The sequence below is a fragment of the Neovison vison genome, chromosome 5 (genome assembly GCF_020171115.1).
Source record: "Neovison vison isolate M4711 chromosome 5, ASM_NN_V1, whole genome shotgun sequence".
Lineage (NCBI taxonomy): Eukaryota > Metazoa > Chordata > Mammalia > Carnivora > Mustelidae > Neogale > Neogale vison.
In genome coordinates this window covers 41,053,594-41,081,409 of record NC_058095.1, presented here as the reverse complement: position 1 = coordinate 41,081,409, position 27,816 = coordinate 41,053,594, and the positions used below count along the sequence as shown (strand labels likewise).

The window sequence follows — 27,816 nt, the reverse complement described above, 5'->3', positions numbered from 1 at the left end:
GCCAATATAAAACTGTATAACCTTAGCCCTGCAGTCTATTCTGTAAACTAAACCAAAAGGTTTCTCTTGGTAAAGATACATCATTTATGTTGTAATCTTTAGGCCCCAACTAACATATTTTAAACCGAAAACAAGCTGATTTTCATGTCTGAGCTGGCTCTGGCATTTCAGTTATTAAAATATGGACTAGAAAGTTCTAGATGACAGGGCACATTTGTTTTTCTATCCTGATTTCTCAAAAAAAAAAAAAAGGCTAGTATACAAATTACAATGCTAGATGAGCTCACGCTCTCAAAACTGCATTCTCATCTTCACAGTCATCTAATTTAGAGACAGTGGAACAAATCCAAGTAACAATTTTATTCTAGTCTACAGCACAATTTTTTACATACATTTTGGTGGGTTCGACAGTGTTACTTTTGAGCAGACTTTAAATGAATCCACAAAAGTTAATATATTAAAAACAGAATATACACAAAATAACAGGCATCAGGATGTTCAGAATCATGCAGATATAGGGGTGGTCTGGTTGGTGTTATCACTGGGCACCTTGCCTATTTAAGAATTTACCAGCAAATACCATTTCTTCTGTTCTTTATTCCCATGTAATTCACCCAAATCAGAGAGTTCTAAATATGCACACCCAAAATAAACCCTCTTTTCAAGCCACATCAGTACAAAATTTCAATGAATAAGCCTAAATGTGTCGTCAAGCCAATTCTTTCACTGATCAAATCCAAATCTAGCAAACAGTCGGTATCCGCACAGATCGAAAGGCAAGGTTATTTCATTTATTAAAACACCAACAGGAGAGTAATAAACAATGCAGCTCATGTTAATCTTAATATAAGACACTGAAGGCAAACCAAAAAATAATATATTAAATACCACTCCACTGAGCCAGGATAAAACCCATGAACTACAGATGCATGAGTTTCTATCTGTCAAACAATGCTTTAAATATTCTTCTATGGAAAAGAAAAAACTATTATCAGGAGATACAGGGGTAAGATAAGAATGTGAATTTGTGCATCTAATTCCACAATTGAAAATGAGCATCAAACGGATAATATTAAGCTAAGTGACAATGACTTAACCGACGGGCACCAAACAGGCAATACCACTACTCAGTGTAATTCACAACACTCTTCAGGAGTCTTCAGTGGATGACCGCTCCAGTAATACCATCAGAATACAGATGTGGATACTCATCCACTGCTGAAAGAGATCCTGAAGAAAACATGGCAAAGGCATAGAGAAAAAGTTGAATCTTTTGAAAAAGTTAATGATATCAAAATACTTTTCCATCAGTGGTAAACCAAACTAGGTCAAGTATATGGCCCAAAGCAGCATGGAATTCAGAGTCAGAGGTTGGCAGAAAAGTTTGGAAAACTGCAATTTTTAAAAATTGGCAATTTCTCTATGCTTAATAAAACTATCAGAAGAGGTATTATGTTTGTTCGTTTGTGGAATGTTGACAGCTTGCTGCAAAAATTCATGTGAATGAGGAACCGCAGAGATGCGCTTCAATGAAATAGTCTTTAAAAATTTACAAAAAATGAAAATTTCTATTAAAAAATAACCATGTTATGCCAAGATGAAACATGGTAAAAGTAGTGTAAGTTCTGTCCATGATTCTTCACACAGCTAATGGGAAAGTGATAGAAACAATTTTCTTTTATAAAGGAAGCTTTGTCATTGCACTGACTTTTTATAGCCTGACCTAGTGATTTAGAAAAATCATGTAGTAAAATCTGTAAAATTAAAATACAAAATTCTGTTTGTAAACATCGGTTGGCCAAGTCTATCCAGAGTCCTTCATGATAGTGGAATGGAATGAATAATTAATTCACTACCTTATTTTTCTGCTGTGAGGGGGAATATTCCAGAACACAGCTTTTATACTTTCACAGTAATTATATTCAAAAGATATAAAGAAAGTCAGTGCTGTTGTCTTCTTTTTTTTTTTTTTCCTCTGTGCAACTTTCAGCTCTTACCCCACTCCCCAAGTGCCATAATTGAAATAATACTGGTTTCGAGACCTAGTACAGACTGGTCATAAATGTCGCATGAAGTCTGTTGGACTTCGATAAAGGTATTTCCAAATGGCATAGTAATGCACTGCAGCTGCCGTGGCCACAAACAGGTGCCAGATGGCATGGGCAAATGGAATGATGCCATCACTCTTGAAGAACACAACTCCCAGGCAATAAATTAAGCCCCCACAGGCAAGTTCATGAAGTCCATCAGTGTTATTCTGTCAACAGAGGAAAAAAAGAAAGAGGTTTTGATGTTACTCTCGAGGTGACAAACTAAAGAGATCATTGCAATTCCCCCGAAGCCTGCTGATCTAGACAATGAGCCGCACAGACAGCATCCTGATCGCTAAACATGAACTAAAAAGTCCCTCATCCGTCAACCTGGATTACCCTTAGGGGTTGGCCGTCTTGAGCGGGGTGAGCAGTCGGGCTACAGGCCCCACAGTAGAAGCCGCACACTCTGCTCATCTACCTACGCCATGCTGAAGCTGCCTGTGGTCACATCCAGACACGGGAGTTCAGTTTAAGAAAGCACATCTTCGGTTTTCGTCTTCTCCTTTAAGAGAGAAGAACTTTCTTCCCTTCTGAGTTGCGCCCATACCACCGCATTTCTAATTGACATCTCCAACGGGGTTTTCACTTCCCTTCTCCTCCTCAGACTCTGTTCTACACTGATTGCTTTTCTGAGACTTCCCCTGCTTGTGTGACCTTAGAGCTCCATTATGGCTGACAGGGGCAAATCACAGCTACAAGTGACCTCGGAGAGCAGACAGCACGCAAGGATAACATACTTCCTGACCTTCTAGATGTTGCTAGGCCTTTTTGTCTGTGAGCCTAGGCGTTTTTTAGCTCAGGAGGAAGTTCACAGTCACATGTGCTTTAACACAATAAAGAGAATTTTTAGGCTGCTTTTGGTTTTCCAAGACCCAGGCCCAGATTCAAAATTAAACTGGGATGTATGAATGAGGGGAAAGGAACAGAGAGGCAGGGCTTAGGAGGCTGATGAACAATTCAGTCCCCTGGATTCCTGAGGACTAGGAATAGAAAGGTCTCAGGTTCTGCAGGGCGGTGAAAAGCTAAGCCAGATTGTGGCAAGCCCTGGAAGGGGATAGGTGTGTGGGGGTCCCAGAGGCCTGGGCACCAGCAACTGCAAGCTCGTGAGCCCTATAGCCTTAGACTTTGGCCAGATCCAGCAGGGAGCATGGGAAAGCCCTTATGCAGCCACCAACTCGAATGGGCCCCCATGTACCTAGACAGCGGCAGCAGTGGACAACCACGAGCTAAGAACCAGGCGTGAGGATGTAGAGCCACAGGTAGGGATCAGTCCTTTCTTCAAAGTTCACGTAAGCCCCCACTGTTTTTGTAAGCTCAAAAGATGGGGAAGGAGCCAGCCCAAATCAAACTGATAAGAGGTTTCTTCTTAACTTTTATAAGATGTAAAGTTAGCCAGATTGATTTTGGTCAAAAACAAAAAACCCACAAATACTACACATTTATTATTTCTTAAAGGTTACAAAGCAACTGATATCTATTAATTAAAATTTTTCTAGTTCTTCATCAGATTCTCAAAGGGGCATATAATTCCCAAACAGTAAAAAGTCACTCATCTAACATAACAAAACCTCCTTATTTTAGAGATGAAGACAGTGGAACCAGAGGAATGAAGTAACCTGAACAAAGCCATAGAGCTGGTTACTACCCAAAAGATAACACTTTTTTTTCTTTCCACTAAAATAGTAAGCAAGAGACCAATGCACGTATAGAGGTTGGTTCTGACAAACATTCTGTTAACAGTTCCTTAAGACACCATATTTAACTTGTCAACTTTCACAGAACCAGAACGTAATTAATCCTAGAACAAAACCTGTTTTCGTCATTACCTGTGTCATTACACTGTTACTCTACCCCAATAACTGTCCGAAGTGTACCCATATATTTATTCATTTAATCTTCACAACCCTAAATTAGGTTCTGTTAGTATCCCAACTTTACAGATGAGAAAACTTAAGCAGAGAAGATTACATAATTTGCTCAAGGCCACATAGTGTTTAGTGTCAGAATCAGGATTTGAACCAAGGTGGTCTGGTTCCTGAACTTATATTCTCTTTCTGGGGGGTGGGGTGAAGGAAATGGGTCATTTTTTAAATTGATGATTAATTTACAGAGTGTAATGCATAAATATTAAGTGAATATCATGGACCTTGATAAATGCATACACCTATTTAACCCATACCCGGATCAAGAGAGACGATTACCCCAATACCCCCTCCCAGTTCTGTGCAGTCTCTTCCACCAAGGCAACCACTGTTCTTATTGCTACAATTACCACAGACTAAGTCTGTTTTAGAATGTCACATAAATGAAATCATACTGTAACACCTATTTTTGTGTCTGGCTTCTTTTTTTGCTCAATATAATATTTCTGAGATTCCTACATGTCTTATCTATGTCAATCATTCCTTTTTATTACTTAGCATTCCCTTGATTTATTTGAAATAATTTGTTCATCAGTTCTTTCCATCTGGGGCTTATGGAGGTCTTTTTGTAGATAGAGGTTTTCATTTCTGTTGGGTAGTACCTGTTGAGTCATAAATTTATGTTTAACTTTATAATGACTAAACAGTTTTCCAAAATAGTTATACCATATTACACTACCCCCAACAATGAGTTGGGGTTCCTGTTATCTCACATCTTTGACAGATTTGGTGCTGTCTTTTTAATTTTAATAATTCTCCAGGGTGTATTCTGGTAGCACATTGAGGTTTTGATTTTCATTTCCTGATGACTAATGACGTTGAGGACTCTTTCAAGGACCTACTAGATATGTGTGTACCTTTCTTTGTGAAGTGTCTGTTCAAGTGTTTTACCCATTTTTATAGGATCGGCTCTTTATTATTCATTTGGAGTATCTTATATATTCCACATACATGTCCTTTGTCAGATACATATAGAACAAATATTTTCTCCCGGTTTCTAGCGGGTCTGTGCATTTTCAAGTTCATTGATCTTTTTTTCTGCAGGATCCAGTTGTTGTTAATCTCTCCAAAAAGTTTTTTTCTTAATATATATTGTTTTTAAATCTAGAATTTCCACTCAGTTCTTTTTTTGTAGTTCCATTTCTTTTCTGAGATTCTTCATTTGTTCACTCATTATGTTTAAAAGGCCTCACATGCTAATTTCAACATCTCTGTCATCTTTGGATCTGTTTCTACTGACTTGATTTTCCTTAGATGTGTGGTGTCACATTTTCTTGCTTATCTAGTAATATTTGTTTGGATAAATGGATGCCAAGGTATTATAGATTTTGTTGTCTTCCTTTCAGTAATGTTGAGTTTTGTTCTGGTAGGCAGTTTATGTACAGAGGACCAATTTTATCCTTTCCAGGTCTGTTTCTGGGCTTTGTTATGGCAGTTCCAGGGCAGTCCTCACTCTAGAGCTAGAGTAGTTCTCATAAGGTGTGGAGGTTGACTTGCTAGGTTCAGGTGAACACCAGAGTTGTTCAGCATGGTCTTTCCACTATGGCTGGCTGGCCTCTGATCTCTTCCAGCACCAGACACCTCCAGACTCTCCATTATCTCCTAGCTGTCCAAGAGCCACTCTCGGCCAGGGCATGCAGAGTCTTGCCCTGCACAGATTCAGTGTAATATTTGGGCAAGGATTCAGAGAAACCCCTTTGTAGATTTCTGGAGACACTTCTTTGTGAAGCTCCCCTTTCTCCAGAATCCCAGCCCCAAACTGAAGCAGGCTCAGTAGCTAAAATACTGATTTCTGTTTCCTCCACCCTGTGTGCTGCTCTCTGGCTTACTTACTTTTGTCACAGTTTGGAAAGTGTCCCCAGGGAGAAAATGGACAAATTTGAAGCTCATCTTTTGGTTTCTATTCCCTCAAGGAACAGTCTTGTGTCTGTGGTCCAATGCCAAAAGACAGTAGTTTCAAATACTTTGCCAGTTATTCATCATTCTTTAGGGAGAAGAGTCTCTGATAGCCCAATATTCTGACCAGAAATCAAAGCTCTGAGTGTCCAGTCATACTGTTTGTTAGTTCAGATGGCTTATGAGGTTCTTTTTGATCTGGTCTCTGTCTAGCTCTCCAGCTTTATTACAAGACTTATGCTATTTGCATAATTACCCACCTCATGCATAGAGGCATACTCAGACAGGTACACACATTCGTGTTCCAAACAATGAACTATTTTCAGTTCTTCAAAGGTGCTAGTACTTTCCCCCTCTCCAGGGCTTCTTTCATGCCATATTCTTTCCTATCCTACTTGCATCATCCTTATTATCCCTAGGCTCTTTCTTGTCTTTATGAATCAGTGTGAACATCATTTCCTTTGGTGCTTGGGTGATGTGTTCCCATAGCAGCCTACGCTTTTCCCAAAGACATTATAAAACTTTATGGTAGTTTCTTATTTAAAATGAATTGTAGGTTCCTGCTTGGTAAAAGTTCTATGGCGGGGAGAGGGGGGAAATGTGAGGATTATCCTGTTTGACTATCATAAACGTTAGTCACCGACCATGTACAACTTGTGAAAATGCCAAGATTTAGGCTAGTAAAAATACTGGATAAACCTGCTCTTATGATACCCCAAGGGAATTTATTTGATGTTCTACTCTAATGATTAGTAACCTACACACACAAACCTTGCTTATGTTGCTTTGGGTGTCCTGAATTGCCCTCTAACTATATGGCCTTTAAGGCAAATTTTCTTGTTTCCATCACTCACCTCCTTCCTTTCACTATTCCCTGTTGCCTTTATCAACTAAACTGTATTTATTTTTGGCGCTAGGTAATTATTAAAGCTATCATAAACTCTTACCTTAAAGAAACATATTTTGACACATTCTCATAAGACCTATCCTCTGAAAAAAACAAGCAAGCTTTAACTTCTAAACCTTTTACAGGTGTTTTTGTGACCAGGGTAGGGACTATATACATTCTTAGCTCACAGGCACAGGGATGAAATTATAGATACAATTCTTCTGACCTTTGTAGACTGAGAAAAGAATTCAAACTAGACACATTATGAGTTCCTTAATTAACACAGTGGCTAATGCCAAAAAAATGCAGAGCCTAGGACACTGAACCTAATGGCCCTACATAAGCTAATGGCACAAAGTAACCAGTTGGGTGGGATCACAAGGCAATAATGATATGCTTTTCTTTCAGACTGACTGATAGATACACATAGATTTCTCAACAGCAATTCAATCTGAAAGGGAGTTCAAAACATACATACTGACTGCCTACTGTAGGTAATGTTACATCTCCACCCATGAAGTCCTCAAAAGAAATTTTCAAGCAAAGTTTAAAAAAAAAAAAAAGGCACTTCTCTGAGAAAAAGAAGTAAGATATACATGACTTAAAAGCAAGTGAAAGAGGGGCGCCTGGGTGGCTCAGTGGGTTAAGCCGCTGCCTTCGGCTCAGGTCATGATCTCAGGGTCCTGGGATCGAGTCCCGCATTGGGCTCTCTGCTCAGCAGGGAGCCTGCTTCCCTCTCTCTCTCTCTGCCTGCCTCTCCATCTACTTGTAATTTCTCTCTGTCAAATAAATAAATAAAATATTTAAAAAAAAAAAAAGCAAGTGAAAGAAAAGAGTGAAGACTTTTGGGAAATACTAAATAAAACGTTGACACAACTGACCTCTTGTGGTCCTTCTAATTCTTAAGATTAAAGAAGTCAAGAATTCATAGTTGATTGTTTTCCATTATAAGACATCAAAAAATTTACCCTCCTTCATGGATTTACGGTTAAGACACTAAACAATTCAGGCAAAAATGCCTATCAGCCGGTGACCTCATACCTCTTTGGAAGAAGGGTGGGATGAACAGAATGGCTATCCAAAAGCAACACATACTATCAAACACACTTTAGTATAGAACTTCTCCAAATTACAACCAGGAGCTAGTATAGATTGCAGGCACTTTGTTATTTATATACTTTTTCTTTGGAGTTAATGGCGAAGTCATAACTTCAGAAAGAAAAACTACATATCATAACTATGCACAAATGAAGAGTTCCCACAATTTAAAAGGAAATAAGGTAAAATAGTTAAAATTATGAAGCTATTTCTTACCATTGATGTCACCACCAAAGCTGGAGAAAACCCCATTGTGAGATAGAAAAAGAGCTCAACCACCTTATACCTGCAGGATAGAAAGGCAGTTAATTGCAGTATTACCTAAGTACCTACAGTGCTTAGACTATTTCCATACCAGCTTCCCCCCCTTTTTAAAAAAAGAAATGCAAACACTCCAACTATTCCAATGAATATATTTTCCCAGTAGGAGACCATTAGGCCTCTAATTAAAATACTGTAGTTGAGTCACAATTAACTAGCATTTCTTACAGAACAGAAATGGCATCAGATGCCACATGTGACTTGGAAAATGTTTGCTACCAAAAGTGTTACTACTGCATCCAATCCCCATGCATTTTTCCCCTTCCGGATCCCGGAGTGTTTGTCCTTATCACCATTCCAATCCACAGCTACAAGAAACTGAAATTATGAAGACGGATAGGGATGCTGCATGGGGCCAGGTTCATCAGTAGCAAAGGGATGGTAGCCCGAAGGAATGAAGGGCATGTAGTTTTGTTTGTCTCTTTATTTTGCAACTGCACAAACTCCGACTTGTAAGGCTCATCGTGTTAGGCTACAGAATGTCTGAAAATGCTAAGAAATACACTATACTAAAATTCAGCTTACATTTCTGCCTAATCATAGGTTCTAAGTTCCTTGGAGGCAGGGGCCAAGTTTTATTTATGTTCAGATCTACAAAGCCTAGCATAGTACCTGGCATGAGTTAGGCACTCCCTAATATCTGTCCAACCCAAATGGCCAAGGGCCAATCACATCTCATTCTCTGTGTTTTCTACTCCAGAGTCCACTCTGAAGTAATCTCATCAGGGAACTGGCAAGAGTAAGTTTGTGGGATTGGTGTAAAAGAAGCCCTGTAAAAGGAGAAAAGATAGCTGTTTTACTTTACTTTCTATTCTATCCAAGGGTACAAGTTAGGGGTTTGAGCCCAAGAAGCAAACTGTTCCCTCGGATTTATATATATACTATATAACACCACTCAGAATAGCTAATTGTGGTCAAAATACATTGAAGTGAATTTCAAAGTCAGAAGTTACTGAAAACTGCCATTTTCCTCTGAAAAGAGGAAACAATTTAATATTTTGTGATAAACACAAATTATGTTCTAATCTTAGAGCCATTCTGCCAATGACAATAGATAAACTAATAAACTGTACTCAAGGACAATGATTTCATGCTTGTGAGTTTCTCAAATTCAGGCATGTGAAATAATGAAAAGAGCCATGGGGTAAGAACTAGGACACTTGGGTCCTAATTCTAGATGAATCACTAATTTGCTGCACATCCTAAATGGTCTCATTTTTTTTTTTAAGCATGGAGCTGGAATAGATGACTTTGAAGGTCTCCTCTAGAGCCGTGATGCTAAATTTCAATAAGCTTTCCTTTTTATATTGCTTAATACTTATGACTATGAACTATAAATAATGGGTTAAAAAATGTGCCCCATGGTTAGGATATTAAGAGTTTGGACGCTCTTCCAAATATCCCCTTTCTCAGAGAATCCTAGTTTGGGACGTCTTCCGGTTTGCTACTTAGGTAAATGTTGTTCTAGAACTATCATTATCTTCAGTCTTCACTGAAAGCTTGAAAAGTAGTTTTTTTCTCATGTGATAAGTATGAATCATGGAGGATAAGGCTAGTTTGCTGATAAGGGCCATCGCCTGAGGATGTCAAGTAATACCCAACTGAATAAATGGCAGTCCGTCTGTCCCTCAAATGCATCCTATCACACATGTGCCATTCAGCTCTTCCCGCAGCAATCTGTCTACCAGTAATGAACGCCAAATGGTTTCAAAGACTTGTTAAAAGCAATATATATTCTATTTATGTATTTCTACTATTTTGAAGTGCAAGTATAAAACAAATTGTGTTACAATGTCAATAAAATTTAGGTAGTTAATTTTAAAACTATCAAATGTAAATTATTTTTTCTTACTTTTCATGGTAGAGAAATACATAAATGGTTCCTCCAGCTGCCATGAGCCAGATAAACCAACGCATATGAGATGCCAGGGGTCCAAGTTCACGGAGATTTAACCTAAAAAATGTAAACATGACAACAAAGAACAGAAGAGATAAATGAAGGGAATTCACAGGGCCTTTGTTTTCCTCTAGGCTTGAAAACTGGGGAAGCAAGTGCTAACATAAAACCAGGATAATGAGGCATTCAACATGCCATGGAGGTATTTAGGCAATTTGGGTAAAATTAATAATTCAAAGATAAATTGTCAGTTGACCTTTAAGACTTAGAATTAGTTCCAACATCGTTTAAAAATAGAACCAGCTAAAAGGAGATATGCAGAAGTGAGTCCCACCACACCAGTGATGCCCGACTTTCCTTATTAGGCAGCTGCTGTCAAATCAGCTTAATTCTGATAATATATTTGGGAGCAGAGTGCTTACAAAGCTTAATGAAAACCCTGAACAGAATCCTCAACCAGGATCACATATCCACAGCAGATACCTAATACACAGACCAAGTATCTCCATTACCAGTATCTCTGCCAAGGGAGAACATGAGAAGAATTAGCTCAACATATGTTATGAAAGACATTTTGTCAGAATTTAACCGTGGGCTCTTGTAAAGCTTGAATTTTAAGATGCTGTGAATTCATCTGTACTCATTTCATACTAAGAATAGCTTTGAGAGGGGTGCCCAGGTGGCTCAATGGGTTAAGCTTCTGCCTTCGGCCTAGGTCATGATCTCAGGGTCCCGGGATGGAGCCCTGCATCCTGCTCTCTGCTCAGCAGGGAGCCTGTTTCCCCCTCTCTCTCTGCCTGCCTCTCTGCCTACTTCTGACCTCTCTCTCTCTCTGTCAAATAAATAAATAAAATCTTAAAAAAAAAAGTTATCAGAAAACACCCAAATGTTATTCCGATTGACTATGACTATAAAATTATTATTTCTAAACAGAAAAGGTACCACCTACCTATTGAAAACTACATGTGAACAGGTTGTTTACCGTAATATTTGATTCCTGAGCTTTTAAAAATTTTATTTCCTTATTTTAAGTCAGGGAATACTTTCCAAAAGCCTGTTAAGTGTTCTTTCTCCAATAGGATGCACTGCTGTAATTTAGTGACAAGTATTTTTGACTCCAAAAGATAATTAGTTTTCTTTTTAATGATGGATGCTGTGTAAGTCAGAATGTAGAGGCCTGCTGTTTCTAGTGACTACTGCAGTTGATGGCACAAAATGAATTTCTGAGTGTTTATAACCGACCATGTCTTAACAGAGGGACTCTAACGTTCCTTTAATCGGAGGTTTCCAGACGACAAAAGATTCTACCTGAGCTCTACCAAGAGGGCAAAAAGAGCAAAAATTGAACAGAATACTAAGTATTTTATTTTTTAGTATTTCAGTTTTATTTTTTTTAAGTAATCTCTACAGCCAACATAGGGCTCAAATTCATGATCCCGAGATCAAGAGTTGCAGGCTCCACCCACTGAGCCAGAATACTAGGTGTTTTAAATAGCTAACTAATTAGTTTTCTTACTTATACAGAAATGAGAAGCACACTCCATATATAGTAGCTACTGTGCTGTGAAGTGAACTGTAGATCAAAGTGAGTTTGTTTTCCTATACGTATTTATAGCATTTCCACTTGAATGAGTAGATATCCAAGTATTGTGAGCAGCAACCGTATACAGAAAGAACATGGAAGCCAAAGGTGACATATTTCAAAAGAGAGTGTGCTACCTACACACAAGTTCCTGGCACTTTGTCTTAAACAATCGAATACCAGATATATATTCTGAACAGCAGTGACATTCTTCCCTTAAAATCTGCAATCTGACCCAAGTTAAAAAACAAAAAACATGTATTCACGTGTGTTGGAGGGACAGGGGTAAGGTATATGCATGGGGCAGGGACAGGAGGAAGGGAAGGAAGGAAGGACAGAAATTCTATCCCAAAAACACTACCTTCAAAAATAGAAAGATAGTATCTTACCATGGAGCGTAAGAAGCAGCAATGAAGAAATAAATAACCATTCTATCACACATGTGAAAACAGTGCTCCACTGTCCTATTGGGGGGGAAAAACAAGTTAGGCAAAGTTTTTAGAAAACTTTCAGACTGGCAGCATAGTTTATCACTCCACCATGTTGTAATTTCCATTCCCATTCTAGTTTCTTGGGGAAGTTATAACTTGGCTTTCAAAGTCACATAGCTATTTTTAAAATTTAAATTCAATTAGCCAACATAGAGTACATCATTAATGTTTGATATCATGTTCAACTGATTCATTCGTTGTGTATAACACCCAGTGCTCATCATGTCACAAGCCCCCTTAATGCCCATCACCCAGTTACCCTCTCCTCCCACCCACCTCTGTTTCCATAACCCTCAGTGTGTTTCCTGGAGTTAAGATACTCTCGTGGTTTGTCTCCGTCTCTCATTTCTTCCCATTCAGTTTTCCTTCACTTCCCCTATGTCACCTACACTATGCCTTATAGTCTACACACGAGTTAAACCATATGATAATTATCTTTCTCTGACTGAGTTATTTCACTTAGCATAATACCCTCCAATTCCATCCATGTCAATGTAAGGTAGGTATTCATTCCTTTCTGATGGCTGAGTAATATTCCATTGTATATTTGAACCACATCTTCATACATCTTCACACAGCTTTTTTTTTTTTTTTTTTTTTTTTTTTAAATTTAACAGAGAGAGAGAAAGAGGTTACAAGTAGGCGGAGAGGCAAGCAGAGAGTGGGAGGGGGAAGCAGACTCTCCCCTGAGCAGAGAGCCCGATGCGGGGCTCGATCCCAGGACCCCGGAGATCATGACCTGAGCCGAAGGCAGAGGCTTAACCCACTGAGCCACCCAGGCGCCCCCACACAGCTATTTTTAATAATACGAAGCCACAGTGAGAAATTTTACATTACTTTTAAGCTTATACATATGATATTTACCATGTAAATAAACAAACAAAATCTGTCCATAATGATGTTTTCCATTTCTCTTAGATTCAATATAACAGAAAAATGAAATTCCTTGAGGGCAGACCACCCCTCAACCCCTACACACAGTTCAGGGCATGAATTAGTTCTTTATCTTAGAATGTCTTCAAAGAAGCTCTCACTTTAAATATCTTAGTGTATACAATAAGTTATAAATAAAGGACATTCAGAAACTAATGTAGGAACAGGAATAACCAAAACAAAACAAAACAAAAAAGGCTCATTTGCTGCAAGCAAAATAACCACCTGGATTTCTAAGTGAGTTCCTCCTTCCAAAACTGAAAATTTAGGAAGTGTACAAAGACCTGGTTCATGGAGGTGAACAGACTAGACAGTGGGTTAGACAGAATCTGCCCCTTACTGAGGTGATTTAGTAGTATGAATGCACTGCATCGTCTTGAATCCATTTTCAGTGTCCAAGGGTGATAGCTATGGTTTGGTTTAGGGTTAGTGTTAGATTTTCCCTCACCACATATACAGTGTCGACCAAAGCAAGCCGAGGATGTTTTAGTCACGGTTATTGTTAGTCATATAATAGTGAAGTAAAAATAATTTAGGTCACAGGTCTAAAAAAGCAAACACTAGATTAATGCTTCTCAAACTTGACCGCATATCACAATCACCTGGCAAGCTTATAAAATAGAGTCATAAACACTAGTCCAGAAGATTATAATTTTTAAAATGCCTAAAACATGGGGTAGGAAATGGAGGGAAGAAAATCTTTTATATTTTTTTAAACTCTTTGGATGACTGTGATTCCTAGCCAGGTCTGGGGCCTTTCTAATTCAGCTTTCTAGATTGCTATGCACTCATTAGAGCAGGTAAAGTCAAACCTATAATTTTATTCAAGATCCACTCTGGCTTCTCTGACCCTCATTTTCCTCCTAGGGAAAATAGAAATGACAACATTTCTATCATAGAGCATGTGTGAGCATTAAATGAGATCACGTAGCCACATGTTCACTAGCACAACACCTAGCACACAGTAGGTACTCAATAAATGCTCTTTCCCTTGCTTCTAAATAAGGCTGTATTTGGAAATATTAAAAAAATAATGCAGAGCAAAAATCCACATGTGGCTTGATTCTAGCAGTACTATTTCAAAGTTCAAGAGAGCCTGGTTTCTATTACACCTTCTCTAGCCCCTGGGAGGGAGGCCCTGAATACCGAAGTATGCATCTACAACTCTTTATTGATTCAGAAATCTAGACATCAAAGCCCAGTCAGCCGAGGCAACCACAAGCGTTGGATTGTGCCAGGAAGATAATGAAGTACTCTGGCCTCTGGTCTCTGTGACAGTGTGTTCTGGGGAGGCAGGTACTTTTGAGGCTCTCTTGTGGATATGCCCCAGCAAGCCCTCATGATCCAATGCTGTGTTTTTATTTTAGGTAAGGAACTTCTAGGCACAGGTAGCAGGCTGGGAACGATAAGCAGTATTGAGAAGGCTGTGGGTGAAAAACCCCAGACTGGAAGTCAGAGGTCCAGGAATGATCAGACTCTGCTAGTCTCACTGACTGGGCAAGACAAGCCATTTCTAAGCCTCAGTTTCTCCAGGTGAAAATTAAGGGATCTGGATTAGATGACCCCTAAGAATCCTTCCTGCTCTTAAACTATGATTCTACTTGTAAGGAGACAAATAATCTTCTCATAAATCCTAAACCCTGTTCTTAAATAACACATGTCTTTTTAATATTAGATTGTTTGAATTATTTGAGATTGGGGGGGCATTTTATAAAACCAAAACCTATATTCTATTGTTTTAAAACACTCTAAGTTTGCTCTGAATCCTCCTTTTACAAAAAGAAATTCTGCACTTTTGGGTTGTACCAAATGTATTCTATCAGCAACTAAATGATGTGCTTCTCCTTTTGTATTCCCCCAAATTAATCCCTCACTCAAAGGAGGAATGCTTTTATGTCCTTATTAGGAGGCTAGCAAGCCTGCTTTGAGTTGGAAAGTACCTGACAGCTAATATGCGAATTCTGTTTGAATCGATACACAGGACTTAATTCTGAAAGCTGAACTTTGCAAAACAGTAAACCTAAACTGTAGCAAACCTCCTTACATGACAAAGTCCTGGTCATTTGTAATTTTCAAATCATTCTGGCATGCGTTATCTCATTCACCTATCTATGAACACTGGGCATGTTTTTTAAAAATTTATTATTATTATTATTATTATTTTAGATTTTTATTTATTTATCTATTTATTTGACAGGGAGGGAGAGAGAGATCACAAGCTAGGCAGAGACGCAGAGAGAGAGGGGGAACCAGGCTCCCAGCTGAGAGCCCAATGCGGGCCTCAATCCCAGGACCCTGAGATCATGACCTGAGCTGAAGGCAGAGGCTTAACCCAATGAGCCACCCAGGCGCCCCTGTTACTTCCATTTTAGTGATGAAGAAACTAAGGCTCCATGGGGTCAAGTGACTTACACAAGCCTGAGTGGCAGGGCTGGGCTGACTCCCGAGCTCTTACTACCCCACAGCTGCTGCACTCTATTGGGTCTTACGTTTGACAACATTAAAAGACAGGTCTCGGGATTATACGATGTAAGTCCTGGGGAAGCAGTGTGGTTTTGCTGGTGGCTTCTGAGAAAGGCCTGCTTTCTTAGATACATACTGGGGTTCTCAAAGTCTGTCCAATCCGTTGGAAATGTCTTGACTATAATGGCATAGCATTATAGTCTACAGGGCAAGAAAATGTCTGTCTACTCTGTAGCTTTCAACCCGACTGAAAGATGCCAGTAGGGGAGGCTACCCTGAGTCTGCTCTTCAGATCAGGGGAACTAGCAAGCCATCCACAGTACCTTAAGTGGCTCTTCTTCCACGACACAATGTGAAATACTGTGGAAACGATGAAGAGGGCGCAGAGGCCCATCCCGTAAATCCACGCAGTGATCTTTTCCCAGCAGTCATCTGACAGCCGATGCAGGAGGGCACTGCCCACAATGGCCGGAACAATGAGGAACTAAGGGAAAGGCAAACAAGAGTAAATACCCTGGGTTTGGCGAAATTGCCCCCTTTGTTAAAAATATGTAGGTTTCCCGGGGGCAATTTTAGCAAGATCATTTTAAACACTTGCCTTTTGGGGATGGAGTGGTCGGTGGCTACACTGGTGACAGCAAGTACCATTCAGGGTCCAGGAACCATGCCCACCACTGGGTATCCAAGTACATGATACAGGATACATTACTCCATGGTGGCAAAGCAGATATTTTTTATCCTAATTTCATTACATAAGAATGTATTTCACCCTGTTCTCTAATGTGATTTAAAGTAGGTACTTAAAATATTCAAATGCCAAGCATGTACCCAAATTTTGTAAGGAGGTGCTATTTTTAAATGTTCTTTCCTATTTCCCCCCTGAACTACTGAAATCTCAGTATTTCAGCAAAGGGTTAAGTTAAGTGAATGAATAGAATCAAGAAGTATTATAATGTATACCACATACACAAATATTAACTGTCAAGTCATGTTCTGATTTTTAGTTTGGATCTGTACATTCCACCAATTTGAAAACTAGTGCCAAGTGACAATTATTTATTTTTAATAGCACCTTTCAAGTAAGCAAGGGTAATCCATTCTCACCTATTCAAGTAATTTTAAGAGACCATGATCTTAAGAGAGTTTTTCTTACTCTACCATGGTTACTTCCCATGGACACAAATTTCAGTGTCTGTCATATGAGTAGGAGTATCACTAGTAAACTTTTTTTTTGAAGACTTCACCTTTTTAGGGAAGTTTTTAGCTCACAGTAAACTTGAAGGGTGGTAAACATTTTATAATAATAAACATCCTCAAGAAAAATAAACTACATTTTAGATATTAGAATAAGCATACCTGGCAAAGAAAGAAAGCTTTAGCAATCTTATCTTTTTCCCCCCAATACCTACTTTTGCCCTCTTGCAACAAAAGATCAGCATTGAATTTTCAAATGCTGAAGTTTTCACTGACCCAGACAATATGAGAAAATTAATGACAACAAAGTAAGTTTTTCATAAGACAGAACTTAATTTATTTTGAGACTGTGTCCTTCCTACTTTCTCATGTTAAAGTATCCTCTTTAATGAAATGATGATGATGGAAGTTTTTTTTGTTTTGTTTTGTCTGTTTTAGAAATCTTACCTCTCTCTGAAAGTAAAAAATCAGGATGCAGTTTAGAAAGTTTAATAAAATGATATTTTCTGTTCTAAAAAATTAACATGGAGTTTTTGTCAGTTTTTCTTGTTTTATACAAGTATTCCTTAACTTATGACATACCCAGAAGAGATAAGGGATCATTCAAGTCTGTCTCCAGCAAATAATATTCCTAAAGGTGACCTGTGCATCTTAATAGCCAAACTATTACATTTTAAGTGTTCAACATAATGCTAAGTAACAAACATTTCATTGATGACTTTCATTTATCAGTGGTACAGAAACTATCATGGCACTGGCCCGTAACTTTCATGAGTGTTTTGTAGTTGGTAAATAGAAAAAATAATGGATGTATATTGGAGCAATGAGTGAAAGAAGAGGCCAAATAAATTACTCAAATTTTTATATTCCTTATTATCTTTTTTTTTTTTTAAGATTTTATTTACTTATTTGACAGACAGAGTTCACAAGTAGGCAGAGAGGCAGGCAGAGGGAGAGAGAGGGAAACAGGCTCCCCGCTGAGCAGAGAGCCCGATGTGGGGCTCGATCCCAGGACCCCAAGACCATGACCCGAGCCGAAGGCAGAGGTTTAACCCACTGAGCCACCCAGGCACCCCTATATTCCTTATATCTTAATCCTCCCCTAGACTTAAATACACACATACAGACATAAAACTTTTTCGTATGGGCCTGTGGACAATTATTTTTGGAAGTAATTCTACTTTTAGCTGTTAAATTCATCCAATATTTGGTCAGAATAAAAGATGGATAGTCTGATAGGTATCAAAGATAATCAAATTAGGCCACTCTTTCTTTTCTTTCTCTTTCTTTCCTCCCTTCTTTCTTTTTTAAAAGATTTTATTTATTTATTTGACAGAGAGAGAGATGGTAAGAGAGGGAACACAAGCAGGGGGAGTGGAAGAAGGAGAAGCAGGCTTCCCATGGAGCAAGAAGCCTGATGCGGGGCTCAATCCCAGGACTCTGGAATCATGACCTGAGCTGTAGGCAGATGCTTAAGGACTGAGCCACCTAGGCGCCCCTAGGCCATGCATTCTTTAGTCCATGCTGGTACTCTAAACATTTTGACCCTCTGGTCAAAGCTCACTCCACGTAAGTGTGTCACTAAGGCAAAGACGGGTCAGCTCAAGTCTATAAAGAATTTCACTAAATCCTTCCTGTCCCCAGAATCTCAGTCATGGGTCCAGGGAGACTGTCCACTAGAGAGGTTACTCCAGAACTTCATTTCTCTCATTTATGGAATCCAGGGCAGGCATGTCAGGTACTAATTTTTCCCTTTAGCAAGATTCCAGCATATTAATTATTTAAATAAAAGTCTTTTTAGCACCTAAGGCAAAAGGACATGCAGTGATAAATTAGGATGATGGTTCAGTATTAATAAGTATTATCTGAACTACACCATTACGATACATAACACAAATGCTTCATAAAGTTTGATTTATGCTAAGGAATGACCAAATGGCATTGTTCTATTAGATTATAAAGGAATCTATTAGAACCCAGTTTATTAGGGGTTTATTTGGCATCATTCTTCTTTTTTTTTTTTTTAAAGATTTTATTTATTTATCAGAGAGAGAGGGGGGTAGAGAGCGAGCACAGGCAGACAGAATGGCAGGCAGAGGCAGAGGGAGAAGCAGGCTCCCTGCCGAGCAAGGAACCCGATGTGGGACTCGATCCCAGGACGCTGGGATCATGACCTGAGCCGAAGGGAGCTGCTTAACCAACTGAGCCACCCAGGCGTCCCGGCATCATTATTCTTTATAGAAAACACTGTAACTATTCTTTGGGGAAGAAGATTAAAGATATGAAAAAGCACAATCGAATTCAAGCAAATTTTATTATAATGATATATGTACTAACACGGTCTAAAATAATTACATTAGCCTGTTCTAAACACTCTTCATGAAAGAATTAAGTTGGCCTCCTCTTTTTTCTGATCTTCAGCTTTATAGAAGCTACCTCCCTTCCCTCTAAAGTCTCACTAAATGTTGGGGTGCCTGGGTGGCTCAGTGGGTTAAAGCCTCTGCCTTTGGCTCAGGTCATGATCCCAGGGTCCTGGGATCGAGCCCCACCTTGGGCTCTCTATTCAGCAGGAAGCCTGCTTCCTCGTCTCTCTCTGCCTGCCTCTCTGCCTACTTGTGATCTCTGTCTGTCAAATAAATAAATAAAATCTTTTAAAAAAAAAATCTGAAAATACATATTCATGAACATAAGATGCAAATAGAAGAAATGCACCAAAGCATTAATTTATTTCTGGGTGTTTTTGTTTTTCTTACATATTCTTCAGTATTTTCTAAATTTCTTACAATGAGCATGTTTTGCTTTTATGAGGAAGAAAAAAGTTCACTATGAATTAGGGATCAAATCAGCTTTTTCTTCCACAATATGCAGAAACATCTGCTCTGAAAAGCAGTGGATTCTATGGAGATGGGGATGGGGTGGCTACTTGTTTCAAGGAATCACTTGGTAAGAAAAAACACCTTGTCAACAACACTGTGAACTCTCCTTGGCCCATGAACACAGCTGACTGTCTTGAAAAGGTGATTCACTTCATTCGAGAGGTGATAGTCCTCCTCATAAATAGTTGTCTTTTTGATTTTCCTATAACTAGGGTGCTTAACTATTCTTCTACAGAAGATCTTGTCAGAGAGTCAGTTTAGGATGTACAGAGCTGGCAGAGCACTCGAAGGGCTTGATGTGCTCACAGAGCTTCTGCTAACATGACCCAGCACCGATACCCTGGTAGGGGAGGTCAGAGAGATAGGTACATCTAACTAATTGGGCTGAGGATACTAGAGATAATGGCTGCTCCTCCCACCAGAGCCCTCCGGGAAGGACGCAAAGGGGAGAAAATGCATACTCACTGCATGTGTGTAACAGTTAGCAGCATGTTCATAACAGGTTGGTTTGTAGCGGCCATTGGCTGGGGCCCGGTGGTTCATGAACCTGGACAAACAAAAAGATATCACATGAGACACGCTCAAAGGATATAAAGAACAATGGGGAAGGCTGCCAATACTGTTTGGTCTATTCTAATTAAGAGGAGGCTGCTGAAAACACCTAGTTACGGGAACAAGACCAAAGCCGCTAAACAGGTGTAAACTGAGCTAACAGCCATGATCCAAAAGCAAATGTCCTAGTTTATTGGATAAGTATTCTTTCAGTTTATTCAAAACAGAAACCGCTACCAATCAGAAGCAAACAGCAATCAATCATACCCACCTTCTTCGGCTCATAACCCCCATGCTAAAATAATTATAAATTTAAAAAGGCGCAACCAAATCTTAAATCTCAGGGAAAAAAGGCAAGACAATCTTTCTAAACTTTACAAATGCCAGTAACTGCCATTCAATTAAAAGGAGTACAAAGCAAGGTTTCGGTTTTCTCTCTCAAAATTATAAAGCATTATACATGGAGATCTTTACACCCTACATTCCACAATTAGCAGGCCCGCCCAACTAGTTTCCCTATATCGCATTACCTGTTCCAGCACCAGACAGTTTAAATAAATGATACCTGGCTACCTCTAGGCCACCTAAACTAGAGGTTTGTTTTTACCTGCATTCTTCCGGAGTTAAAACAGTTTGCTTTCAAATCCAAATATACAACTAGTACCTGTATCCTGGCTCTAAAATTCATACATACATACAAATGTGTGTATGTATCTAATATCAAAATTGGTTATACATATAGACACATACCCACATTCCACACTTCCCTTTGGGCCAACTTTGTGGAAGTAGCAATACAGTGAAAACCATGAATACCATGGGACCCGAAGATATGAACAGCATTCTTCCCCTTCAGTGTGGAGGTGAGGATCCTCTAAAACCCAACCCTCACCCATGCCATGTTTCATGAGGGATGCTGGTTTAGTCTGTTCTCTGAAAAAGGGGAGATGTAAATTCAGGAAGATGATGAAGCAGCTGCCCAGAAGAAGCAGATGCAGAGAAACAGAGAGGTACAAAAGCTCCCAGAGCATATCGGTCTTGGAGGCCCCACTACATTCCTGTGCTTAGAGCCTGCAAGATGGCAGCAGGCTTTGCGCTAGAAATTATCCTTTTGCTTAAACTACTTTAAGATGGGGGAAAGGAGGGAGATTTTATCATCTGCCACCAACGAGTTCTGACCAGTCACATCTTATAATTACTATGATGAAAAATAGTACCAGGCTGAACCAAATGGCAGGGCCGGTCTGAAGCACATGGACAAGCCATCCTAAACAATGCCCGGTTTAGGAACAAAAGACTAGCATTTTCTCCCTGAATTAAAAGGGGATCATGCTTAGAGCTTATATATAAGTCATGTCATGCTTAGAGCAGATAAATAAAATGAAAAGGGCAGTTTCATTCAACCTAGTATAGAGAGTTTGGGTAGAAAATCCAATGGGGAATGAATCTGGCACGGCGATGATATTTCCCTTGGACAACCAATGGGTTAGTTATCTAACTAGTGTGCGAAATCTATCTTACTGAATGGAACTTGCCAGATGGGTTTGAAAACTGTTTAAGAGAAATAGACATTTAACAGCTTCAGAATTTATCCAAGCTATTCTCGCACATAGATAAAATAAATCTTTTCTCCCCTGCTAATCCTTTAAGTAACTTTACTAATTTCCTAAGGGACGAGAGTATTGCTACATAGCCCTTATTAGTGAAAAGGAAAATAATTGCAGTCTTGAGAAGAATGCTTTAAAAGCATCCCAAGCATTCAAGGATCTACCTCATCACCCCCAGACATAGCAACAGAGCTATAAGTAGCATACCCTATTAGAAATTTTAAAGGGTAAAGAGCAAGGCCCCAAAATGGTAGAGGGTAGATTAAATTGAGAGTGTTCTGTTTAGGGTACAGTAAGTAAGGTTTGTCTACCCACCACCAGGCTGAAGACTAAAATAGCAATTTATATCTCTGGCAGCTCAATCTAAAAATAGTAAACCCATTACACAGCAACAGGGATAGACTTTCACATTTTCTCCCAAAAGCTAAGAAGCTGATGGCCATGTTTGTGACAGCTTCGTTCCTGCCCACCTGGAATCACTCAAAGTAAAAATAAACTCCTAAGTTGTAGAGAAAAATATCCCACCCATGTGACTTCAGGTAGTCTCTTACGGCCAGAGCGAGATTCCCATAATAAGGCAAGGGAAGAGCAAGTCTTCGGGGAGCCCACCACTGTCCAGGGCTCAGTCAAAAACCACCACACAAGTGTTCTGCTGAGAAATTTACAATGCAGTCAAGCCTCCAACATAGCCTTCTGAAGAAATCATTCCTAAAACCTAAATGGAAAAGCAGAAGTAAAATGCAAATTAACTCCCACACGCCGAACCTATTCTATTCTCTTCTCTTCCCCCAAAAAGAATGAAAAGGGTTCTCACATGTTACAGAAAACAGCACCCATTTATGGAAGCCGCTTCTACCTAAGGAGGAGTAACCCTAACAGTTGGTTATCTGATGCTAGAAGAGAGTATCCAGCAGGTTTTACAGGGTTTGAGGGAAGGTAATTTAGTCCTGGGTATGGAAAACACATTTTAATAAAGCTATTATTTAGGTTTTTTGAGGGGGGAAGGGCAGAGGGAGTGAGAAAGAATCTTAAACAGGCTCCATGCACAGCACTGAGCCAGAAGCGGTCTCGGTCTCATGACCTGAGTTCATGACCTGAGCCAAAATCAAGACTCTGATGCTTAACTAACTGAGCCACCCCTTATAAAACTATTATTTAGTTAGGTTTGTTCACTCATCTCCTGGCTTTCTCTTTTGACACTCTATCTTGCTTCCCCTTACCCGGCATTTTTAAAACCCCAAACCCCCATAACAAAATTTCAAAACTCTAGAGAGAAAGAACAGAGACCCCAAAGCACTGTGCCTTCTGAAAGTAAATCTATGACCCACCAGCAAATCTCTAAGACCCAAGGTCAAATCTCAGAAGTTGTCCCTGATTTCTAGGTCTTCCCCATTCTCCAATGGGAAGATTGCTACTTCCAAATATATTCCAGATCCGCCTAGCTCTCTACAGTTCCACAGACCCTACCTTACACATCAAGACACTGACATCTCTGGTCTACATGAATACAAATCTCTCAGTTGGTCTCCCTGCCTGTCCCCATACAGACTCTTCTCTTCATTCAGCAGTCAAAATAGTCTATATGAAAACCAGATCACAGCATACACCCCAACTCTGGCTTAAAACCTGCCTCTGGCTTCCCAAAGTGGCCCACAGCTGGGCCCCCACTGCTTCTGCAGCCTCAGGAAGCCACCTTCCTTTCACTCTCCACCCTCTAGCTACACCTCCTTTCTGCTCCTCAAACCACCAAGGTCTCATCTGGCTCAGGACGTTTGTGTTTGCTGTTTACTTCTGCCTAGAACATTTTTCTCCAGAAGGTTCAACTCTTCTCACCTGTCAGGCTGAGCTCAAATGTCACCTCCTCAGAGGTTTTCCTGACTGTTCTACCGAACGTATCATTCCAGCCCTCCCCAGCCTACCAAAGCCCTTATGAGAATAAGTAAAAATAAGTTTTTTTCAATTTATGTATTTTTTAAATTTCATCTTTCCCCACTGTAATGTGAATTCCATGAAGGCCGCCTTGGCCACGATTTCACTTCCAGTCCCAAGCACAATACCCAGCTTATTGCTAGAACTTAATAAGTAAGTGTTGAATGAACAGAAAGATAGAAACTCTGCCTCTTGCTTAACTATTTTATCTTAACCCAGAGATAACTCGCTGTCCGTTAGTTTCACTCGGGATCCAACAGGTTCTGTATGTAACAAAGAGAAATAGGCAATCTTAGCACCAAAAGAACCTTGAATCTCATGAAAAGAAAATTTTTTTTAAGATTATTTATTTATTTATTTGACAGAGAGAGAGAACAAGTAGGCAGAGAGGCAGGCAGAGAGAGAGAGAGGAGGAAGCAGGCTCCCTGCTGAGCAGAGAGCCCGATGCAGGACTCGATCCCAGGACCCCGAGATCATGACCTGAGCCGAAGGCAGCGGCTTAACCCACTGAGCCACCCAGGTGCCCCGAAAAGAAAATTCTTAAAGGCTAAGACCATGGATATTCCAGGGCTCTTTCAACAGCACTTGATGGAGCCACATAAGCCAACCCCTATCCACAGCACCTTATTATTAGCCAGTTTACGAGTGAGCATGATATTCAGGAAAAGTGTCCATTGCCAGAAGGGGTGGATGACATTTAACTTAATTATTAAATAAGAGAGAAAGTACATGTATAAGAAGACTATCCCATGCCTGTAATTCAGTGCTCTAAGAACATGTTTTTAAAAAGGGAACAGGCAGTCCGGGAAGACTTCCTAACTCTGGAGAGTAAGGTGTTTTATATCACACAATCAGTTTGAAGCTAACCAGTGGTCACAAGGCTGGAGCTCTGAATCAAGGAGTATCCTTTTCCTTGGATTTTCGGTGGCAAGGTTGGAGAAATGAGAATGCACCAACACCGTACAGTAGAAGCTCTGTGGGTCCCAGGCCTCAGTGCTCTGCGCATGATATTGTGTAAGCAGGGAGACAGTCAAAGGTGAACTGGCAGCATGGTGGTAGAGAGGGACAGGAAGTTGAATTGAAATGGGTCCGTCCTTTCTTAGCCATGTGACTGTGGCAAGTTCTCTTTTATTCTCTAACCCTATTTGCTTATCTATTAAATGGCTATAAAATTTTGTCTTCCAGGGTTAGAGTTGAGAAAGAGATGAGTAATACATAAATACCCAGCCACTGGCTGGCTCAAGTAAACACTCAATAAATGTTAGCAATTATTCCAATCAGTCAGGGATGCTGTGATAGGGAGAAAATGACTCTGGGAGAGGAAGGTGTGGGGGCAGACTCAGATGTGGAAAGGATAAAGCAAGAGAAAATATGCTCTGTGTCCCTGTGGCATTTTTCACATCCTAAACTTTTTGAGAAGCCAGGCATGCATAAAGCCCTCCACTTAGGACAGTGGGCTCAATTTCTTCACAGCCTTCCTCTGCAGAAATGGCAGAACTCTGAAAGTTTATCCAAAGCCAAAATGACCACCACATTTCCATTATGAACAAACCAGCAAGATGTCCATTTCTTGTAATTTAGACATAGCCACAACCTATAGCCTAATGAAATGTTTTTACTGCAATCAAATGCTCAAGGGACTCTTGATAAATCTATCAAAAGTAACACATGCATTCAAAGACAGTATGTCCCTCTCTATAGTTTCTCTTTAATTTACTTGCCGATAACTTTTCGGAATGCTCAAAAGATATATAAGGAACACGCCTTGAAGAGATGATTAATAGTACTCCCAACATTTTGATGTTGTACAATACACTAAAAGGGCCTTTTTTTGTTAATTTGTATTTGCAGGCTTTATGTCCAAGTTCAAAGTTACCCTGAGAAATAGCTTTCCAATTTTGTCTGTAGTAGAAAAACAAGAAGTTATGTGATCATTCAGTCTTCAGAGAAAATCAGGGTGGGTGTAGATGCCATCAGGAAAATAAATGTTCAATTTATTGTTGACACTGTGCAGTCACTGAGAAGATTACAAAGCCTGTGCCATACCAAAAGAAATGCCTCTATTTTTCATCTTTAAATGAATGAAGTAGAGCACAAAATTACATTACTACACTGATAATAAGGACTGGGTAGATTAGCATCCAGCAAAAGTAGTTCAATTAGCTGGGACAGTAGGATCTGAAATGAAGGGGTTTTTTTGTTTCCCATTTCCCTTAACATTGTTTTAAACGTTTATGTAAAAAGCCTTTTTTTTTTTTTCCTTTCTTGAGGAGAATTCAAAGGATAGGAAAGAAATACAAATTCAATCAAATAAGGAAGGGTAATTTCACAGAATATTGCCACTGTTCTCTGAAAACAGGAAGCGCACAGATGTTCAAAGAAGTAAAACCAAATCAAACAAACCACATGCATAGGACTTTACCAATCATACTTGAATGCATGTTACTTTCTCTCTTAAGGCCCCTCTAACCTTCATTCCTGACTTCATGTTCTAAAGCCAGACGTCATGATTCCTTTTTGCCTTCAGAAGCACTGATAGGATGATCCCACCAAGGGAACAGTGCCAGGCATTCAACACTCTTGGATGATGAGCAATATCGGTTAAGTTAATCAAGTCTTCAAACTCATAACCCTTCTAATGGTACGTCCCTCCCCAACTCTTCCTATGCATTCTTTGGCTTCCTTACCCTTTGGGACCAGAGGAGGAATGGGAGAAGCATAATGGGGGAGTGAGCATCAAACAGCTTAGGGGGTTGGAAGGAGGAGGGGGGAAAGTGCAATTTGAAATTCTGAAATAAAAGACAGTCTAAAAACTCAACAATAACCTCCCTGGAAGATTTTCATGCATTCCTTTTCTTCTTTCAAATTCCCCATCACTGTACACCAAGCCTGCTAGTGAAGGTCTGGGAATGGGGCCACGGCTGACAGATTCAGACAAAGGATGGAGAGTGAAACATAGGGGAGATGAACTTTCACCCACTTAAAACGAAGAATTAGGGGAAAAGCCCAGAGCTTCCTCTCAGAACCATGGGCCAACCTCCATCCATTGCTAAATGTCAGAGACCTGAGCCAGGATTAAGGCCACCGTGCTTCCCGAGGCTGGCATTCCCAACGGCCCTCCAGTGAATGAGCTGCTGGCCAACCTTCCGGTGGCACCTCCTAGGTTCCTCCTACTCCTTTCCTAACACAGGCTCCTCAACAGCAGCTCTCACCACCCGAATACTAACTTGTCCCTTCGCAGTGCCCAACACAGCACCGCCCTTGGACGCTAAACCAGCAAGCTTGGAGAATTAGAAAGGCCCGGACCTGCCCAGGAAATGCTAAATTTACCAGCGGAGCATGCCTCAGTTTCCCTGTTGCTAGGGCCGATCACAGACAAAGCACTAAAACGCCCAGCTCCCCGTTTTACGACAAATCTAGCTGCAGGGCGCAGCAGCTGCCCGGCCCCCGTTCCGTGCGCCCCGGGAGACCCCCCAAGCTGAAGATAAGGGGTGGAGGCCAAAGCCAGGGTTGGAGGAAACGGAGTCGGCGTCTGGGGCTGGGGTTCCGGTCCTCAGGGCAAGGCACGAGCCCTGCCGGGATGGGGTAGGTAGGATGAAGTCGGGTGAGCAATGGGATCCCCTGGAAGGAGGGCAGCCTCGGGGTTCGGGGTCTGGGAACCCGGGTCACGCGTGAGATCGCGGTCCTCGGAGGAAAGGGATCGCCCAGGGACCACAGGGCGGGGAATCCCCCGGGAGCTGGTCCCTGGCCAAGGCGCGGGATCCGCGGGGGGGATGCAACCAGGTGAGGAGCCGCGACCCACTCCGGACGAGGCGGGATCTGGGACCCGCTGCCGGCACGGGCAGTGGGGCAGGGGCACCATCCCTCTCTCACCGCTGGAATCGATTCTTGAACCGCATTGATCCTCCGCTCCTCCTCGGGGGCCGGGAGCTCCGTCTCGTCAGCGCCGGCGGCAGGGCGCGCGGCCCTCATCGGCTTGGGCTGCTCCGGAGGCCGCCCGTGTGCCCGGCGGACCGCTCGGCAGGGCAAGGCTGAGTGGGCCAGGCCGGGGGTCGGGACAGGGCCGGGGCCAG

The 27,816-nt window shown here is 40.6% G+C and overlaps 1 protein-coding gene across 1 annotated transcript; it reads right to left on the bottom strand.

Annotated features, from left to right (window-relative positions):
• Positions 1-345: 345 nt before the first annotated feature.
• MMD (monocyte to macrophage differentiation associated) lies at positions 346-27,816 on the bottom strand. Its single transcript, XM_044248634.1, has 7 exons — positions 27,617-27,816; positions 20,121-20,202; positions 15,909-16,069; positions 12,088-12,162; positions 10,072-10,173; positions 8,115-8,184; positions 346-2,257 (listed from the first exon to the last, which is right to left on the bottom strand). Exons 1-7 carry the CDS (start codon positions 27,640-27,642, stop codon positions 2,057-2,059), a joined length of 717 nt encoding a protein of 238 aa, XP_044104569.1. The 5' UTR covers positions 27,643-27,816; the 3' UTR covers positions 346-2,056.

Coding starts and splice junctions, on each gene's coding strand:
- MMD (XM_044248634.1), bottom strand. CDS start 27,642: ATGCGGTTCAAGAATCGATTCCAGCG. Junction 12,163..15,908: donor TGGAAGAAGAGCCACTTAAG/GTACTGTGGATG, acceptor CCCCCCCAATAG/GACAGTGGAGCACTGTTTTC. Junction 2,258..8,114: donor CTTTGGTGGTGACATCAATG/GTAAGAAATAGC, acceptor CTCTGTTGACAG/AATAACACTGATGGACTTCA.